We start from the raw sequence: 20119 nt of genomic DNA on the forward strand, positions 1-20119 counted from the left end.
TGCCCCCTAAGGGATTGCACACCCCACTAAGAGGCACCACTTATGAGAATTGCGGCAGGAGCATTCTAAAGATTTAGGAAGTTTTGGAGGGTTCACCCAACTTCCTAAAGGGTGTGGAGGCCTCCCGAATCTCCCCCAATAGATGGTTTTTGTCACTTGAATGTTTCAGGAGAGACAAGAGAGAGTCAGAAATGTCTGGCTGTGTGTTACCCCTTGCAGAATGTTTGTGTATGAGGAGGTCAGGAGAGCGAACAATCCATTTGGCTGACGGTTATAGAAAGTGAATAGGCAACACATGGAATAACTATTTACGTTAAACTGAGGCCCTCCAGCTGTTGCAAAACAAAAACTCCCATCATGCTGGACAGCCAAAGCTTTAGCTGTCCATGCATGATGGGAATTGTAGTTTTGCAACAGCTGGAGGGCAACAAGTTTGGCACCTGTGCTGTAATGTGTCTTTATTGCAGATCTGGTGATTTTTCGTTTAATGGCCTCCTTACATTTGCAGGTATTAGAACCATGCTACTTAATACCTCATTCCTTTCTGCCATTAGGTTATCCACTTCTTGTAATGTGATGGCTGTTTAGTTGTAACTGATCTAGTAAAGTCTGATAATATAACATTGGCTGTTGCTTATCTGGGGAGTTCTAGAGATGATTGATCCATTTAGCACCCTATCTGTCACCTGTTTTAATAAGTGTACCTGATGTTAAGGACTGAGAAGCGGAGATAATTCTTCCGATGGCAGTGTTTTTAACATTTTCCAGAGGAAGAGAAAAAATGTGTTAAAAGCAAGTGTAACCCCCAGTGGTCTTAAATGAATTGCCTGGCGATGGTTAGCACTCTTTCTTCCCTGGGAGTCCTGATTGGGTACATACAAATTATTTTTTTTCCTGTAGTAATAAGAAAGAAGAATGATACTTTTTTTTTTTTTTTTAATGATTTCCTGGCCTCCAGTCTCCCTCTCACATACAAGTCCAGTGCGTGGGAGCTAAGACCACCTCTACATTCACATATATAATAGGCTCCTCAGCAACTGAAAGCCCAAGAGCAGTAATTTAGGTGGGAGGGACGTCTTCATCAGCATAGTACGTGCATTAGGGCAGCTTAATCATGTAAATCTATCCTATTAGTAAGTTTAGCAGAGAAAGGAACATGAAAGGTGTTAAAGAAGCCTTTAGTATGTTACAGAGAGCTGGGTTATGAGTCTATTAAAATGTTATTTTGATAATTAAGACCGCAGCTATTCTGGGGGAATTGGGTGGGGGACCAGAACCTGGTCTACTAGCAACGCACCCGGTTATATTTTTAGTGGTAAACATTGTTATTATAGGAGATACTAATATTTCATGTCAATGAAGTATTGTTACAATGCTGTTAACGCATGTTGACACATATCAGCATATGATACCACATCATCTGCCTAGACACCTTGTGCCACTTATGGTGGTTTTACACGGAACGATTTATCGTTCAAATTTGCACAATAACGGTCGAATTCGAACGATAATCGTACGTGTAAACACAGCGAACGATCAAGCGACGAGCGAGAAATCGTTCATTTTGATCTTTCAACAACTTCTCAAATCGTCGTTGATCGTTGGCAAAAAATTCGCAGCTCGTTCCATGTAAACAGTCTTTCAACGATTTCACCTATGTATGAGATAGGCTTAAGCGATCACAAAACGATTTTTCTGTACGATGTATCATTCCGTCTAAACGCTGATCGTTATAAAAAAAAAAAAAAACGCTCAATCAAAATCGTTAATCGTGCCATCGGGCGAATTATCGCTCCGTGTAAAACCACCATAAGGCTTTGTTCACACCTGTATCGGGTGCATAGTTGCATAGTGCTTTTTTATGATGGCTCTGTTATTCTTTTACAGACAACCTCAGTAGGACCCCATGGACCCCACTGTAAATAAGTAGGGTCTGTTGGGCATTGTTGATTGGTCACAGCACAGGTTTTAACAGAGCTTTACTGATTTCATAATAATTTCTTACCTAGATTTGTCCCTCCAACAGAAACTCTCAGGCCCCATTTATCTTAAGTACTGAATATACTTTATTCTTAAAGGGCGATCTTATTCTTCAGATTCTCACCATATTAAAGATACAATTTTCTGCCTTATCCCCACCTATAATCTAAACTTGTTTGTAATAGGTTTACGTTATGAATTGGGCCATTTGTCTGTATCACATTCTGACTTGTCCCCTTAAGCTGCTGAAAATTCTCATTGCCTGGCCCACTCTCTCTACTCTTCTGTTCTCCCCCTCTCTTATGAGACGGAGGACATGAGATCTCCATCTCTTCTGTGGGCCAGGCAAGCTGCAACAGGCCTTCTGTACCCCTGCCCAACACTGACTTGCAGACTTGTACCTGTCAGTGTTATTGGGCAAAGTAGAAGCAGAACAAGGCAGTGGTGGGCAGGTATCGGGCAGTTGGCCCTGGGGCGCAATGCGTGTTGGCAAAAGGGGGCGGATTAAATGTGCCTTGGGCTGTCCGCCCATCCTGCCCCCCCTCCCCCTATCAGGAAAATGTCAATGTTGTAAGCTGTCACTAATAACTGTAACCATCGGCCGCATTTGTATATGAAAAACAATGGCACTACAGATCCTGTGCATTACATTTATTAATACATGCAATGATAATGTTACTCAGATTACAATGGTGTTAATATGGCTTCATAGTGTTTCACCAGACTTCACATGGCCAACAACCACATGGCATAGCAGCACTAGTCTAAGGATAAACTTAACGTGGGTCGTGCTGCTTGGCATACTGCTGCTACGTGTATAGGCATCCCTAAGTGGGTTCTCTTGGCTCAGTTTTCATTAATGATACTTCGGCAGATTGGTTTAAAATAGATATCAATGAATCTAGATAGATCCTATTGTAAAATAATAGTCTGTCAGGTTTGTAGAATTTTTTTCACAGCAGGAATAGCCTGTATACTACCAAATAGCTTCCCCACTTTTCATTTTTAGCAGTGCAAATCAAGCTTTGAGGCTGAAGGATGCCATCTGACAGGCCTCTATGCCAGACACACACTGCCTGACTACCAGTCTTTTCTCTCATACTACTTAGCTCAAGGCAGAACTGTCACTAATGCTTGCTATAGAAGGGACGAGGAGGCTTGGATTGACTTCAGTCTCACTTTTTTTCTATGACGTACTACTGCATTAACAGTATTTTGATAGTAAATTTAGTTGTTTGTATGATCAATGCACGTTTTTGTCTTCACTATTTAATCATATGCAAAAATGCGTATTTAAAACAGGTTTTTTTTTTTTTTTTTAAAGAACGGTAGTTAATGTCGTTTTTGAAGTCAAAACTATGAGTGGATTAAAAAATAAAAGAACCTTCCCCAAATTTTATTCCTTTTTTACCAGTCTCTCCTTTATTTTTCAGCTTTCCATGTTATGAAGCACCAGTCATCTACAATGCTGCCATGTCATACTAGATTTCCCCTGTAATGGCCACTGCAGAATAGAAACATAAGATTGTTGACAGAAAAAGACCAATTGGTCCATCTAGTCTCCCCTTTTAGTATTTCCTTTATTTTCTCAGGATAGATATGCTATTTACCTGCTACATCTGCTGGAAGTTTGTTCCAAGCATCTACTATTTCTGTAAGGGTGGGATCACAGGTACCATATCCGCAGCGGATATCACACTACGGTTTTGCAGTGAAAACTGCTGCGGATACGATCCCTGTTATTTTGAATGAGAGTACATACTCGCAGCGGTGTTCTTATCTCCAGCGAGTATGTAAATGTCGCCCCCCTTAACCCCCTGCACTGGGAACATACTTTACCTGCTCCACGCTCCGGCTGCATCTGAGGCTCCTGACTCCCTGGGGCCCCGTCCAGTCAATCAGTCACTGCGTTCATCTGTCCCCCCCCCCCCCTTTTTTTTTTTTTTTTTGTTTTATTAAAAACCCTGTTGAACCTTCTTGAATAGTTGTCTAAATTAGTAACTTTATCTGTTGGATGAGCTGGACCAGTGATGGTCAAACATTCCCTGTTATGTTGCAGCTACCATTTAGCTTTGAGATAACCAACCAAGGAACATCTTAGGGTCCATTTACACAGAAAGATTATCTGACAGATTACCTGCCAAAGATTTGAAGTCAAAGCCAGAACCAGACTATAAACAGAGATCAGGTCATAAAGAAAAGCTTGAGATTTTTCTTCTTTTCATATCCATTCCTGGCTTTGCCTTCAAATCTTTGGCAGATAATCTTTCTGTGTAAATGGACCCTTAGTTCAGCAGATATATAGTTTCATGATCCCTTTGTTTTCCATGTAATGTTTGTCTTTAATAAAACTGTTACAAAGGCAATGGGCCTATCTCTAAGCCAGAGTATACAGCAAAGCCATAAGAGAGTTTAAAAGGGATGCTAACTATAAAGGAAGCCATACATTTTATCTCCACCAACAGATGTCAGGGGTCAGGTGTAATGCATATTCACTGCTCAACTCTTTTGTTCTCAGAGGGATAAGCCTGCTCCAGAGCAGCCTGGTGGTGACTTGCCCTACCCACTTCTGGCTTTGGCTCAAAAAAAAAAAGCTGAATAAATAACAATGTGTGTGGAAACTTTTCTTTAAGGGATAATATGACAATACACAATTTATTGCCTATTCTCTCTTGTTACACTCAGATCAGCTGATTATTGGTACTTATCAACTGCTATATGTCCTTCAGGAAGTGGTGTTTTATTTTCAGTCTGACACAGTACTCTCTGCTGACATCTCTGTCCGAGACAGGAACTGTGCAGAGCAGCAGCATATCCCATAGAAAACCTCTACTGCTCTGAACAGTTCTTGTCTCTGACAGAGGTGGCAGCAGAGAGCACTGTATCAGACTGAAAAGAAAACTCCACCTCCTGCAGGACATACAGCAGCTGATAAGTACTAGAATGTTTGAATGGGCCGCAGTACTAGAAGGTTTGACTTGAATGGGCCTCAACCTCTGAGCTGTACTACAGCAGTCCCTTTAATCAGCTTGTTGGTGGGAAGGCCAATATTAAAACTCCTAATGGTCACACATGCTTCATTCTATGAATATCCCATTAACGTTATAGTTTCAGAGAACCCCTTTTTATTACAAATGCTCATTTGTAATTGGAAACGATGTGAAAATCTCATGCTTTTTCTTTAAAAGTCCCCTATATCTGTTCTCACAAATGTAACGTGACGGAGGAGCAATGGTAAGTGTACTATTTGCTATTGTCAGGACTTAATTTGATTTCGTTCCAAGATAATTTTATTTAAGAAATGTAAAATAAACAAAATATATGCAAAATACAATATTCAATTCGCTGTGATTTATAGTAGGTAGGGTTTTTTTTGTGCATAAAATTATGGTGACTCTGAAGCTTTTATAAATGAAGAAATAAAAGGCTTTTGAAAACTACAAAAATTGAGCTTCACTGAACTTGTGCTTTCTTTGTCATAGAATATCTGTATTTGCATAATCCTTTCAACTTTCCAGCCACTAAATCCCTAATCTCAAAAACACTTGAAAAAACATCTCTCCCTTAATCAATACACTCCCTGAAGATGTTTTAACTTGTAAAATATGACTTGTAACATCAAACAAGTATTTGATTTCAATTAAGTTATTTTGTAGGGACAGAAATTAATTAAGCGTACAGATTTCTATCAAAAAGCTCTTAGTTTGATGGGACCACAAACGGAGGTTTAAGTACAAAATACCTTGAGTGTTTGGACTTTCTACCTCAATGTATACATTGTGCTGCCTGCCAGTGTGTTTCACAACCTCCATCCCATTCTATGGCAAATGACTTGTGTATTATATTTTTGCTTCTTGACCAGAAAATGTTAAAGGAGGAGTCTTGTGAAAATTTTTATTAAGGTATTGTATTGCCCCCCAAAAGTTATACAAATCACCAATACACACTTATTACAGGAAATGCAAATAGTGTTTTTTTCCCTGCACTTACTACTGCATCAAGGCTTCACTTCCTGGATAACATGGTGATGTCACAACCCGACTCCCAGAGCTGTGCGGGCTGTGGCTGCTGGAGAGGATGATGGCAGAGGGATGCTCAGTGTCCCTTCAGTGCTCTATGTCCCTCATTGTCCCTCTGCCATTATCCTCTCCAGCAGCCACAGCCCGCACAGCTCTGGGAGTTGGGTCATGACATCACCATTTTATCTAGGAAGTGAAGCCTTGATGCAGTAGTAAGTACAGAGAAAAAACACTATGAGGGTATAAACCCACACACCGTATACGCAGCAGATATGCATTAGGAGTCTAATAAGTGCAACTATTCTAATGGGGATTGGTGTGTATTTTGTTCCAATATCTTGTGACTGATTCATTAAAACGTAGCACTGCCATAGTAAATGCATCTAAATAAAAAGGCGCAAAAAAGGCGCAACTATGAAAAAAATCGCACAGTTTTTATTCACCTGGTTCTGACCAGACGTAAGCTTGCGTCTGTTTATGCGACTTTTTAAAAAGTCCCAAAAGATAAATTGGGCGCTAATCCCGGATGATGCGAACTTTTGGGTGAATACTTAAAACAGGCAGATTAAAAAAAGGTCGCATCTAAAAATATTCACCTGTCGAATACTGGTTCATAAATAGAACTTAGACCAAAAATGGCACAAACCCCTTGATAAATGTCCCCCTATGTGCTGGACTACTCCTTTAATGATACAAATCTTTCTATAAGGCCACGTAGACTACCCAATAGAGTGCCATCTGTACATCATAAAATATGTTCTAAATCGGGTCAGGTCAAGCTTAGTAGGTCTTTTGTTTTAATATGTGTGCATCAAAGTCAGATACATTTCTTAATTTTCTGTATTTTAAGTTAATATTGACTTACAAAACCAAGGTCAAGTCTTTGCCACCAATAATCCCTGCTTGGGTTTCTCTTCTTTATAGACCCTGATCTTCGAAAATAACGACGTGTTTTTCCGGGGTCTCCAAGCATCTCGTGTAGACCTTGCCTTCTCTTGACATAAATTGATCACTTAAGTGAGCCCAATGCAGCCTTAGTTATTTTCTTGTAACCCGGTGCCCCGCATTATCCTTAATTCTGTTCAGTCTAATGACTTAATATCTTTCTGGTGTAATTGTGAAGGTGGGAAGGGAAGGTATCCTAGATGATCCTTGACATGAGGCCACTCAGGAACATGACAGCATCCATATATAGCAAATGTGAAAATGATAGAAAAGGAGCGATTGCCTATGATGAATGTGTTCTGGTCTGCCCCGGTGACACAGCTGGAGATGAACTGAGGTGGGAACACAATCAAACCAATTATTAGTGAGTGTAGAGAACCAGTCTTGATGTTCCTAAGCGAACCACAAAGGTCTGAAAGATGTTGTACGCTTACTAGTTCTACTCTGCAGCCTGATGAATTTGTAAGAAAATCCTGCAAACAGGCCCTTAGGAAATCTTTATTACTAAGGCTATAGTTAGCTTGGCCAGTCTTTAATTAGATTGATGAGTTTACTGTTTGTGAAGCCACTGGTCAGGACTTCGGGATGGGACCCAGGGACCACTTATGATTCACATGTTAATGTAAAGTTTTTAACACTTAGACTCACTTTTTTAAGAGAGAGAAAAGTTTCTTCTTATTAATATATGTTGGTTTGTAGGTTAGCAGTAATTTATTCACCTAGGATTCTGGCAATATCAGAAGCAACTGCTTCAAGTAGACCACAGCCATAAACCTCTAATTATATATTTTTTTCCACTGAGATAACATTTTAACTCCTACTGATGCCTTCCTATTAACAATGATTCCTATTGCCCTGTACAGAGGGTATGATTAGCCCTGGCAGTCATGTGGTTAACAAAACCGCGCAACTCTCTGGAAAAGCAAAATATGTTTTCTCAAAAGGTAAAGAGCATTAATGTGCACCCAGCTCCAAACGGTTACATAAGCATTAGCTTCACCGTTTTATAGTAGCAGCAGAGTCATTATTTTCAGATTTACAAGCATTAAATATTTTAATTTAATGCCTTGGCTCTCTTGTAATTCATCCACTTAATTATATGATAATTAGTCAAATGAAAGACATACAGCTGCTGCTGTTATTTATTCTTCGACCAAGCTTTTGTTTCCCAGATTTTTCTCCCTTTTTTTCCATTGGTTTTAAATAGGATATAAAATAATCACATTTGTGTTTAGTGTTTGAATGGGATATGTTGTTTGATGTTTATCCACTACTCTTCTATGACAATTACATTGGTTACGGTTGAAAAACATAAAGTATGTAGGGGCTGTCTATAGAGAGTATGCAAAGCAAACAATTTGTAGTTACTGTATGTAGAAAGTTATGATTCAGAAGTACAGATAGTTCTTTTGACTCTACATATAATAAAAGATGATTTATTTATTTTTTGCCCAACATTAGTCAGTGTACTAGAAAACTAGAAGATTATGCTATGTTTAAGTAAACTGGAGTCTTAAAGAGGTAGTCTGCGGAGGACCAGATAGAAGACTGGGAGCGGGGAAGAGGTAAGGTGTCAGGTATTTGGGCAATCGCTGGCTGCACATCGCTATTACACATAGCGATGTGGGGTCAGTGCCCAATGATTTTCGGTCCAAACCTACAACAGCGATCAGCCAAAAATCGTTGTCATCTCCTGATCATTGTCTCTATTCTACAGAGCGATAATGGACCGAATTGGGCTGATTATCGCACCATCTAATAGGGCATTTAGTCTATCTATATGAATGAATGATGAGTTTAACATTTGGTGGTCGGGATGGACGGCAAGTGTCAGATGACCAGAGAAGAGACATTTTTCATTAATCTCTCTAATAAGGTATATTACAACGTTTCTTATATTTGCTTGTACTTTTGGTTTATGCAGAGTTTTTTGTAATAACAGTGACCAGTTGGTGGTTATAATAACATACCCAACTAACCTTTCAGTACACTGTGAAAACAACATTGAGGCAAAGTTGCCATAAGACCATTTACAGACAGCAGTATTTTCCCTTAGTATTGGTAAGCCAAAACCTTGAGAGAAAAGAAAAACTCCATGTTCTAGAGCCACTGTCACATGGCAGTATCTTGGTTAGTATTATAAGTCACATATTGAGTTGAGATGTCTGTAAACAAATGTATAATATACAGTAGGTGCTAGACAAGAGCAATAGCAAATGATTCATGGATGTTAGCTACCAGGCCATTTCCAGCCGACAGATGGTTGGGAAGCCATAAACAGCTGATTTGGCTGCCGTATGCAATTTACGTAACTCACGTTGATGTAAAACAGCCGATTCAGCTGTTTTTTGGCTTCCCAGTTGTCTCTCAAGGCGGTGCCCAAGTTCCTTTATGGAAAAATCCCTTTAAGGGTGCCTTCACACATACCGACTCGCAGCAAAAAACTCGCTGCGAGTTTCTGCTACGAGCCGAGGTCCTGGAAGGCCCCTATCCCTACATACAAGCAGTGGTCTGAAAGACCGCTGCGTGTATGTAATGCAGCCGCCCCCTTAAACCCTTCGGCTCCCGCACCGCTGTCTCCATACATTACCCTGCTCTGACTGCACGGGGTCCCGGGGTCCTGCTCTGCCGCCCAGCCAATCAGTGGCTGCGGCTGGGCAACACACTGATTGGCTGGGCGGCAGAGCAAGACGCCGGGACCCCGTGCAGCCAAAGCCAGGTAATGTATGGAGACAGCGGTGCGGGACCGGTGCGGGAGCCGAAGGGGTTAAGGGGGCGGCTGCATTACATACACGCAGCGGTCTTTCAGACCACTGCTTGTATGTAGTGATAGGGGCCTTCCAGGACCTCGGCTCGTAGCAGAAACTCTCAGGGGGTTTTTTGCTGCAAGTCGGTATGTGTGAAGGCACCCTTACAGTGCATGGTGAAATGTTTCTCTTCTCATCTGGATCAATAATAAAGATGCTTCCTGTATTAGATGCATATATATACTCCACATATGCCCTATATGTACTGTATATCCTTTAGAAATATATCTTCGTGCACAGAAATGTATCTATAGGAGGGGGGTGTTTACATGGGGAATATGGCCATTTGCTGCTTGCCGGAGGGAGCGATTAGCTACTCTGTTCTGGCCTGGGTCATTAGATACAGGGCTGGGGAGTGAGCTTACTATTATATGTAGACAGGGAAGCTATGTCCTACATTACACCTTATAATCACTTGCTATATAAAGGCCTTGGACCAAAAAATGTCATCCTATTTGACTTGCGCTACATGATCCTGCATGTAGAACATGTTTTCTGGATTGTTTTTCATTATCTTCTCAAACACACAGGCTATGATGGTCATACGTCCCTCCAGTTTGAAGCCCTATATCCAAGAAGTAGTGTTGCCATATATACATTGCTAAGGCTGGCATTCTCTAAAAGGCAAAGTTTTCCAACAAGGGCTAGGTAAAGTTAAGCCCTGCATGCAGACAAATTTTCGGCTAGCTTACAGCAGCTGTGGAGCCCTGCTGATAGATTAAAAGCAGCTCCCAGTCCTAGACTGAAGCACATTAGCTCTCCTGCTGGGGATAGCTAGGGAGAGGCCTACGCAGCTGTCATTTAAGCCAAGTTTCCAACTGAAAAAAAAAAGGATGAAAGTAACAAAAATAAAAATAAATAAATTACACGGAAGGAACATATCTAGCATTAACGTCTCCCTCTGAAATTGGATTTGAATTCACCTGCAGTTCTCGCTCTCGATTGTATATAATGGCAAATTTACACAAAAAGATACTTTGACAACATAAGAGATTTGTGCCTAGGAAACAGGGATGCGGTGGGTATTGGAGGCTCCACATGATTACAGCTGCTCCCCACCTCCACCCCAGCTTCCTTTGCACTATGCTTTATGTAAAAGAGAAATACATTAAGGGGAGCAACACAAAAATGATTTGAGTGCACAATCCGGTGTAACCTCTTACATGCCACAGCAAACAGATTTGCATACTCCTGGGGTAAGAGGTTAATACGGTTGCATGTGGTGTTGTAGCACACTGCCACTGCAGTGTTCTGATATTACCAGGTTTTAAAACTGAAATCTGCCATCAAACAGAAACACATGGAGAAGCCACAATAGGAAGTAACAAAGCCCAAGGTTAGAGAGAGCATAGATAAACCAATTACTGCTATTCCTTTGTATAAATTGAAAAAGAAAGCCAGGCTTGACCATTTTTCTGTGGACTTTATTTTTTTTTTTGTGTGGGATGAACTGAACTAGCAAACAGGCGGGATGATTGATTTGGCTACCACCCCGAACACAACAGTGCCATTCGCTGGTTACGTTATGCTGCATGATGTAGCGTCGCAGTGCATGATACTTGCAAAAATGCCTTGCTGTTCTATTTTATATATATATATATATATATATATATATATATATATATATATATATATATATATATATTATGTGTGTGTATGTGTTTATTTTTAGATTTTATTTGGGGCATTTGTACATTGGCGCATAAGCCATACATGGTGTTGTAGCTTCATACAAATGCAGCCTTACCTCTAGTAAACAACACCTCTATAACCCTGGAAGCAATGGGCATCTTTGTGATCCTGTGGTTATTGGTAATGGCAAAAATAAATAACCTAGTGGATCCTTGTGATTTAATGTATTGTATGCTCTAAGGAATCTGTATACGGTAGTGTATGCCCGCGTTGGAATAACACATGGCTTTCTTCATAGAAAATGTGTGCATGCCATGCCCAACTCCTTGAGAATTCCACACCAAAACTGTGATGCATTGTATTCAATGTGTATAATCTATGGCATGGAATTTTCCAATGCGAAGCACATTGTCATGGAGACAATTATTTAGTTTTGGAGACAATTATTTAGTTTTGGATTAAAACTGTATAAAGTGGAATACATTGCTCAGGACACCTTCTGTTGGCCAGAGGTGGGAATAGCTAATAAACATGGTGCAAGATGTCCATGTATTGCATAACCATAGCATATTGCATGACCACACTGTAATACATTTGAGCTGTAGGGGCAATCACAGGCGGTATTAGGCTCCCTCAGCAGAACCAACTGCCATAAGGTACGTTCACACTACGGAATAGGCGCCTAATTTTAAGCCAAGTTTATCATGTGGACTCTGCTTGAAATTCTGCCAGTGCCATTGATTCATTAGGATTTATCATGTGCAATCCCCCATCCACCCAAAAAACTGACATGGCAATTCTTTGAGCGGATGGTGGATCACGCATGGGAAATCCTATTGAATCAATGGGACAGGCAGACTTTCAAGCAGAGTCCACGCCACAAACTCTGCTTGAAATTTGGCGCCTATTCTGCATTGTGAACATACCCTAACAGGACTTTCAGAAACTGGACCCTAGTTCTCCCTTATTGCACAATATATTTAAAGGGGTTATCCAGCGCTACAAAAACGTGGCCACTTTTGCACCACTCTTGTCTCCAGTTCAGGCTTGGTTTGCAATTAAGCTCCATTTCCTTCAATGGAACGGAGTTTGAAACCCCACCCAATCTGGAGACGGAATCCGTGGCAAGTTTTCCATGCAAATTCCGTAATGTTCAAGGGCCCCTAAGGTTGCAAATACTCAATGTTTTAATTCCACTCCCTCTTGTTCACTGATGGACAGCCTGGACTAGACTTTATCCATCCGCGTAATAAATACAACACTCTGCCGATGACAATGATCGTCAACTGAATGTGTCTTTAGGTCCTGACCTAAAAACGACTGCTGGGCATGCATTGCTATATGTAATAGTGATGCATGGCCAACGGCTGACGAATCTGTAAAGAAAATAATAAAGTTCATAATTAACTCTCCACACTCCCCTTATTGCAATTAAGCTCCATTTACTTCAGTGGAACGGATCTGAAAACTGTGTCATGGTGTTTCTGGAGGAAAGTGGCCAGGTTTTTCTAAGCCTGAATAACCCCTTTACAGATATTAGACTATAGATTGTAAAAGGGAAAATTAAACAAAAAAAACTTCCAAAGTTTTAACCAAAACATTTGATTTACACAACAGGTTATTTTCTGATGACACATTACCTTTAAACTGCTTGATCCTTTTGTTCTTGGGGAAATAAGCCACTGCCAGATGCTTCTTACCTCCCCTACCCCATTCTGTAACTCAGGAATGCTTTGCCAAGCCTAGCAGTCAGGTTTGTTGATGTATTTTGGAGAGATGGCTGTCAGACAAACAATGGCCATTGAAGATGTAGGAGCATCTTTTAGATTTGTTTCTGTCCTCATCCTACTATGGCAGATTTGACATGAAACCTTTTAAGGGTAGCTTCACAAGTACCGTATTGCAGCTGATTTTCAGGACCGCAGCGGATTTTACAGTGCGGATTTAATGCTGTTGCAGTGTCCTAGAACAGAGTATTTGTAATTTTGTGTCTGCATCTTTAGCATGGTTATTCCTGTTCTGCAAAGATAGTCCCACTGCAAACTGTGTATGTTATGTCACCCCTCTCAGCATTTAGGTCTGATATTTATTTCTTTATGCGCATTCATTTATCAGTGTTCAATGGTGTGGTGATGCAATGGGCTTGGTGTCACGTGACTTTCCCCGGCTGCCTTAGTAACCCCAATAGCCGTCGAGCTTTGGCTGGGGATACTGTGTCACTTCCTGTCTACCTCAGACCTTCTCTCCACCTTCAGGGGAGAAGGATGTGTGCTCTGCTGCTCCTGTGGTACAAGGCCGCAACTCCGCGGTACCAGCTCCAGTGCTACCCAGAAGTACTCCGGTCCAGTCGGGACCTTCCTCATTCTCAAGATTCTCCTAGATTCTCATCTTCAGCAAAGATCTGGGTCTCGTTCTTCAACCATCACTAGTCTCATCATCCATTCTCATCAACAGCAAGTATTCAATTCAAATCCATTCCGCCCAGTATCATATCTCCGGCACTACTACTCCCATCATTCAGTCTCCTTACTTCAAGTAACGCTACCATCACAGCCTATTGCAGCATCACCCATTCCTCAGTTATATTAAAGTCTGCCTCAATCCTGGTTGCATCCAGAGAGGCTGTTGCTATTGGTTACCTCCGTTATAATAAACGCATAACTACCGTTGTTTCTGAGCCCTGGCATTGATCTAGTTCTTGGTACCTTGACTAGGGACAACGAAGAATTGCTCGGGCCCCGCATGGTCAGGATCCAGTGGGTTAGTCAACTCCCTCGTGCCAATACCGTGACCTAACATCTGGCAACTGGCTACCCGGGTCCTACCCAGTACTACCACCCTCAGCGGGAGAACCCAGCGTGTGCTCATTCATTTAGTCGTATCTGGATCCGCAGCAGAAAATCAGCTGTGATGCGGTACGTGTAAAGCTACCCTAAGGGTGCGTTCATATGTACAGAATCCGAAGCAGATTTGATGGCCCAGATTTGAATCTGCAACTTCAAATCTGCTGCAGATCCTGTACGTGTGAAGGCACCCTTAACCTGTGTTCTGTAGACATTTTCCAGCAAAGTTATAAACTAGATAACCTTTTCCATGTTAACACTTGCTAATAAATGTTGGGGTGCTGCTAGGCAGAATGCCGCATAAAGAAGCATTTCATTGAGTTGATTGAAGAGAACAATTAATACAGAGGCCATGTGTATTTAGTGTGTACTGGTGTACGGTTTACTGGTGTAATAAAAATGGATTGCTTCACCCTGCCAGCTGGTGTCTCATTCTTTGGGCACACCAAATGTGTAGATAAAATACTTAAGCACACAGTGCCCTAGAGACGCCAGCAACCAAAGGCGGCTGAGCTGTATTGTAGGACTACTGCCCTTAAAATAACCATCAATATATGTGGAGTGTGTCATTCGAGTAATAGTGGCAATTATAAGCATGCTGTGATAATTGTACCGAGTGCATATTGTGGTACTCCCAAGAAGTACTTTTTACTTGATTAAATAAGCATTATTTACTAAATAAAATGGGGAGTGCACTTGTGTCACGCTTTACTGAAAATGCTGAAAAATGCTTCTCTGTATAGTCAACATGGAAAACAGAAGAAATGAGAAAAAACAAAAAGATGCAGTGCTTTACTGCCACATATATCAGAAAGAGCCTTAGTATGTTCAGAGTATTTATTACAACCATCTCTAACACACCTTATAATAAAGTTTCAGACTTCATTTTCACCCCTTTTTTTTTTTTTTTTGACTAGCAACCTTGAAAAATAACGGCAAAGCATGTAATTAGGTGTATAAAAGCTAATTCCGAGGAGAAGTACATCTACATATAGTATTTTTTTATGTTAGGGGCACAGTAAGTGGTACTCCGACTTTAATCCTTTCCCCTTCAGAAAGTTTATTGGTGGGTGGTAGCATTTGGTTTTCCTGAGCTTGTGAGAATTCATACGCCTGTAATAGCACCAAAGCACGGCAGGATCCCAGTTACTAATAAAGTAATCGCCCGCTATGGAGCCCCCCTGAAGAGCGGAGGTCTGAAAGGACTCAGTGGGAGAGATTCCATTCTTTCAGCTTTTCAAATGCTCGTCCGGCCCCATGAGGTGATTGGATCATGTTTGCCAATGGCTGATGTAAGTGCCTGTAGGAAGGTAAAATTTTTATTATTTTTTTTAATTACCCTGTTTTATGTGCTTGTAGTTTAACACTGAAGTAGACAAAGCATTAGGTTTAATTTCCTTCTCGATAGTCAGCTCCTAGGTCACACTTTCCTGCATTACATAAAGTTGATTTCAGAATTTTCCTTTTTTTATTTTCAGGATGTTATCTTTGTTAGGAAAACAGTTATTTCTTATTAACACAAGGAATCAAGTTGTTTTCTGACTTTAACTCTTTGAATGCCAGTCTGTTTTACCAGCCCACGGGTTTGCATCTATTTATCGGCATAAATTCTATTGTGAGACTTTTCTGTTAGTGTTATGTTAATGCAGTTCATGTTGGGAATGAATTTACCTTTTATAAAAATACATGAATAGACGCACAGAAGCGATCCTGTGTGACCAGCACATTTACAGCCTAATGCCCCTATTCCACGAGTCGTTTGTAGGAGCAAACGAGCGCTATTAGCGCTCGTTTGCTCCTCGTTCCCCGCTCGCTGCCGCCGCTATTCAACGCGGCGTCAGTGAGCGGGTGAGTGCGGGAGGGGCGGCGGGGAGCTGCTGGGGGGGCTGCCCGGGGGATCGCTGATCGTCCGGGCAGCCCATAGGATATAGCAGCGTCTGCTGCCGACGCTCCTATTCAACGGAGCGACGACAGCAGATCGCTGCTATATCAGTCGCTTGTTTTTCAACATGTTGAAAAACAAGCGACTGCAACGATCAGCCGACATGAACGATGTCGGCTGATCGTTGCACTCTATTCCACGGGACGAATATCGTTCGTAGCGGCCGTTATCGGCCGAATACGAACGATATTGCTCCTCTAAACGACCCGTGGAATAGGGCCTTAAAGCTCTGCATTCCTTTTAGATTTTTTTTTTTTTTAGGGGTGTGGTTTTTGTATTACTCTTCCATTATTTATTTATTTTTTTTAAGGTGTGTTAATAATGTATCAGATCTGTGACAGGAAACATCTGTAGATCACTGTACTGAGCCAAGAACTATAAGGAACTGTAAGAAAATGTGCAGTGTTTTTTGCACCAAAACAATTTTAAAATCAGTTGCAGAAAATCTGCAGCAGATCAGCAGCATGTAAAGCACCTATTATGACCAATTATTTGTCAAATCAGGCATATATTACCCCGTGTAATAGGGCCCACAGTCAGTTGACAGCTAATCGCTGTGACGTGTCAAAAAAATAATTGGCCATCGAGCGCACATCTCCCCGTGTAATAGGAGATGTGCAGCCAATGGCTGATTAATGCAAGGTGCTGCACAATCAATCAATTTTTTGTGCAACCCTGGCTGAATGAATGACCATTGAGTCAGGTAATAGGCTTTGTAAAGTGCTACCTATGCTTGCTTAAGGGTATGTTTACATGCAGCAGATATGCAGAGGGCCAATACTTTGCTGCAGATGTAACGTGGATGTACCCCAAGGGCTTTATTACATAGCCTGACACTCTATTATACGCTTGGTGATTGTGTGGCCAGGGCTGCAAGGACTATCCCTGAATCATTTGTGCGGCCCTTTACTTCTACCATTCATCGGCCTTGCACCCCCTATTTTACAGGGCGACATATGGCTGATTGAACACCTGTTCACAAGGCTATTATCATCCTGTTTGGCAGATAACAACCCCTTTCATTAAGACCTTTTAAGGGGTTATCCAGGACTTAGGAAAAAAATTAACTTTTTGCAAAAACAGCACCACACATGTCCCCGGGCTGTGTTGCGGTATTGCAATTCCTCTCCATTCACTTTACATTGGAGCAGAATTGTAATACCCCATTTAACCTAAGGACCAGTGTGGTGCTGTTTTTGCAAGAAAGTAGTTGTGTTTTTTTTTATAGCCTTAGATAAACCCTTTAATAGGTTACATTTCTTAAGTCTTTGGAGGGTTTTCCTGCATAATCCCCATTATATTCAGGGCCTACTGTCTGTTGATAACAATACTTAGAGGATGTGCTCATCTTAAATGCTGGATATGCCATATTTCTTAAATATCTGATATCTGCATCTATATCTAGATACCATGAGAGAAATCTGAGAGGTGAGCAGATAGTGTGGCAGTGTTTGATCCCAAAAAGTCCAATGTGTGTGTATTCTTTTGTGTGTAGCAATAAGATAAGGAAAAGCTCCATGTCTTTCTTGACCTAATCCAGCAATAGATTGTTTCCCAGTGCTGTGCTCCTTGCTCTCAAATGAATGCACTGTGCACTTTATATTTGGTGTGTTCTGTCAAGCATGTGATATATTTATGAACTCTGACAAATAAGGCCCCTTTGTATCGGAATGCATACGTTTGTAGTGTGACAGAGTCCCCTACGTGCTGGTCCCTGTTGTACGGCGTTATGGAATACGGTGATGCTTTATAAATAAAGAATAATAATAAGTAGCTTGCTGCTGTAAGCATGCTCTGCAGAATTGCTGCAGGTTTCCATCAAGCTATTGTTCTCTTATTCCTTCACACTTGGTTTGCACACTGCAGAGCACCTAGGGAATGCCAGCAGTTGTAATATACATGAAAAGAGACCTCGCTCTACTTTCCTTGAGGTCTCTCGATGAGCAGGACGGACCTCAGAGGCCCCACGGTGGAGCAGGAGCTGCATTCGTATTCCTCTCCAGCCCCACACATGTGATCGCATGTAGCCCAGACGTGACAGTAAAGCCTTTTGATTTCACGGGGAGGCCGTCATCCAGCTGAGAGAGGGGAGGGAACAGAGCCCAAACTCGACTTCATACTGTGGCAAGTTTGAAATCCCAGCCCTACCACCGAGATGGTTGATTGGAATAGTGGGAAATTCTGCCTGGGAATGTCTCTGCTGCAGTTGGAACTTAGTGTTCAGTGTCAGAGAGGCCGGAGGCACATGGCAAAGCAATTGCAACACTGGAAGAGTCTGCAAGTACCTTCACAACACTGATAATACCTATGTTTACGCTCTTTTTCCAAGGTCAAAGGCAGGTCTCTTCCATTAAAACACAAAGTAGTGTGTTCTTCCGCTTGTGGCCTATACTTCCTTCTAAAAACAACAACAACATGGCGACATACATTGAATGTGTTTTTCAGAAAAAAGTTTTTGTTCTGTGGGCTAACATTTTCCTTGCATTGTACTCTGCCATATGCTACAACAACACGTTTGCCATTGTTAGCTTACTGCAATGAGAACTCCAGATTTCCAAATTCCATTCCATTTTTATGTTCTCCTTGCATCAAGGGGGTTCCTATGTCCTCTTAATCAAAATGGACTAATGACCTATCCACTCTTTTCCAAATTAGATATCCCCTGATAATCAGGCACATGTTTAAAGGGTGCCTTAAAAATAGTTGCCCCTTGAGTGAATATATTTGAAAACAATGACACCATTTGAGGGGTGGGGTGTATTGGCCTGTGAGCTTACAATTCTACTATTTGATGTGGTGAAAGCAAGAAAAACGGGCAAGAGTAAAAGTGCCTTTGCACTTTATACTAAACTTGGTAGAGAAGTGTGTCAGGCGTCTTTGTTCTCCAGTGGATAAGCTGATGCCAGAGAAGTATAGCTTATGCCTCCCCATAGGAAGGACATGAACGTTCATCTGTGCCAAATGTCCATGTTATTAAAATGCCCGTTATTAAAAGTGAGTGGTCAGCATAAAGCAACTGGGTTACAACAACCTACCAAAAGTGGTCCAAGAAACACATAACCAATGACAAGACTTATTGATTGATGTGGGTAACGAAAGTCAGTCTAGTCTGATCCCGCAAAAAAAGCTATGTAGCACAGATTGTTATAGAAAATGTTAGTGCTGATTATAGATGGGTGTCAGAAGGCAGTGCACTGTAACTTGCAGACCAAGTGCTCACCCCAGTCTACTGCTAAAAACACTTACAGTGGGCATGTGAATGTCAGAATTAGACCATGGAGGATTGGAAGGTGATGACTTGGTCTGATGACTCCTATTTTTTACATCATGTGGGTTGCTGTGTGTGCACGCATCACTAGGCTTATCTAGGAAGGGAGAACAGCAGGAGGCAGTGCGATGCCCTGGGCAATGTTCTGCCAGAAAACCTTGGGTCATGACATTCATGTGAATATTTTGACATGTACCAACTGCCTAGGACCAAGTTCACCTTTTCATGGCAATAATATTTCCTAAGGCAGTAGCCTCTTTAGCAGTACAATATGCCCTGCTACACTGCAAAAAATAAGGAATAGTTTGAAGAACGTGACAGTGTTCATGGTATTGACCTGGCTCTAAGTTTCCCCAGTGGAGCATCCATTGGATATCCAGGAAAATGAGTCCTATCCATGAAGGCTGCACTTCACAACTTACAATACTTAAAGTGAATGTACCATCAGGTATATTCATTTTAAATGCTGCACATGAAAAGAAAAGCGCCAGTGCCGTGGGCTTTTTTTTTATTTTTTTAAACCGGGGCATGGCTCCAACACGCGGCAGCGGTGTATTACTGAGCACCGTCCCAGGCTAAAGCCTGAAAAAAAGGACTGCAGCACCGGCGCCCTTCTATTTATGTGCAATGCTTAAAGTCAATGTACCTGATGGTACATTCTCTTTAAATGATCTGCTGCGTCT

At 41.5% G+C, this 20119-nt stretch overlaps 1 protein-coding gene across 3 annotated transcripts in view; it reads left to right on the forward strand.

Annotated features, from left to right (window-relative positions):
- ZNF423 (zinc finger protein 423) overlaps nucleotides 1-20119 on the forward strand; it is a 198357-nt gene that overhangs the window by 130981 nt on the left and 47257 nt on the right. Inside the window, exon 6 of one of the 3 annotated variants that reach the window (XM_069965948.1) lies at nucleotides 14098-14194. The exons of the other annotated variants lie outside the window; for them this stretch is intronic. Within the exon in view, the coding sequence (XP_069822049.1) occupies nucleotides 14098-14174 (77 nt within the window). The 3' untranslated portion in view covers nucleotides 14175-14194. Of the gene's footprint in view, nucleotides 1-14097; nucleotides 14195-20119 lie in introns of those variants that run through there. 3 annotated transcript variants of the gene reach the window in all.

Source organism: Dendropsophus ebraccatus, chromosome 4, assembly GCF_027789765.1.
Source record: "Dendropsophus ebraccatus isolate aDenEbr1 chromosome 4, aDenEbr1.pat, whole genome shotgun sequence".
Lineage (NCBI taxonomy): Eukaryota > Metazoa > Chordata > Amphibia > Anura > Hylidae > Dendropsophus > Dendropsophus ebraccatus.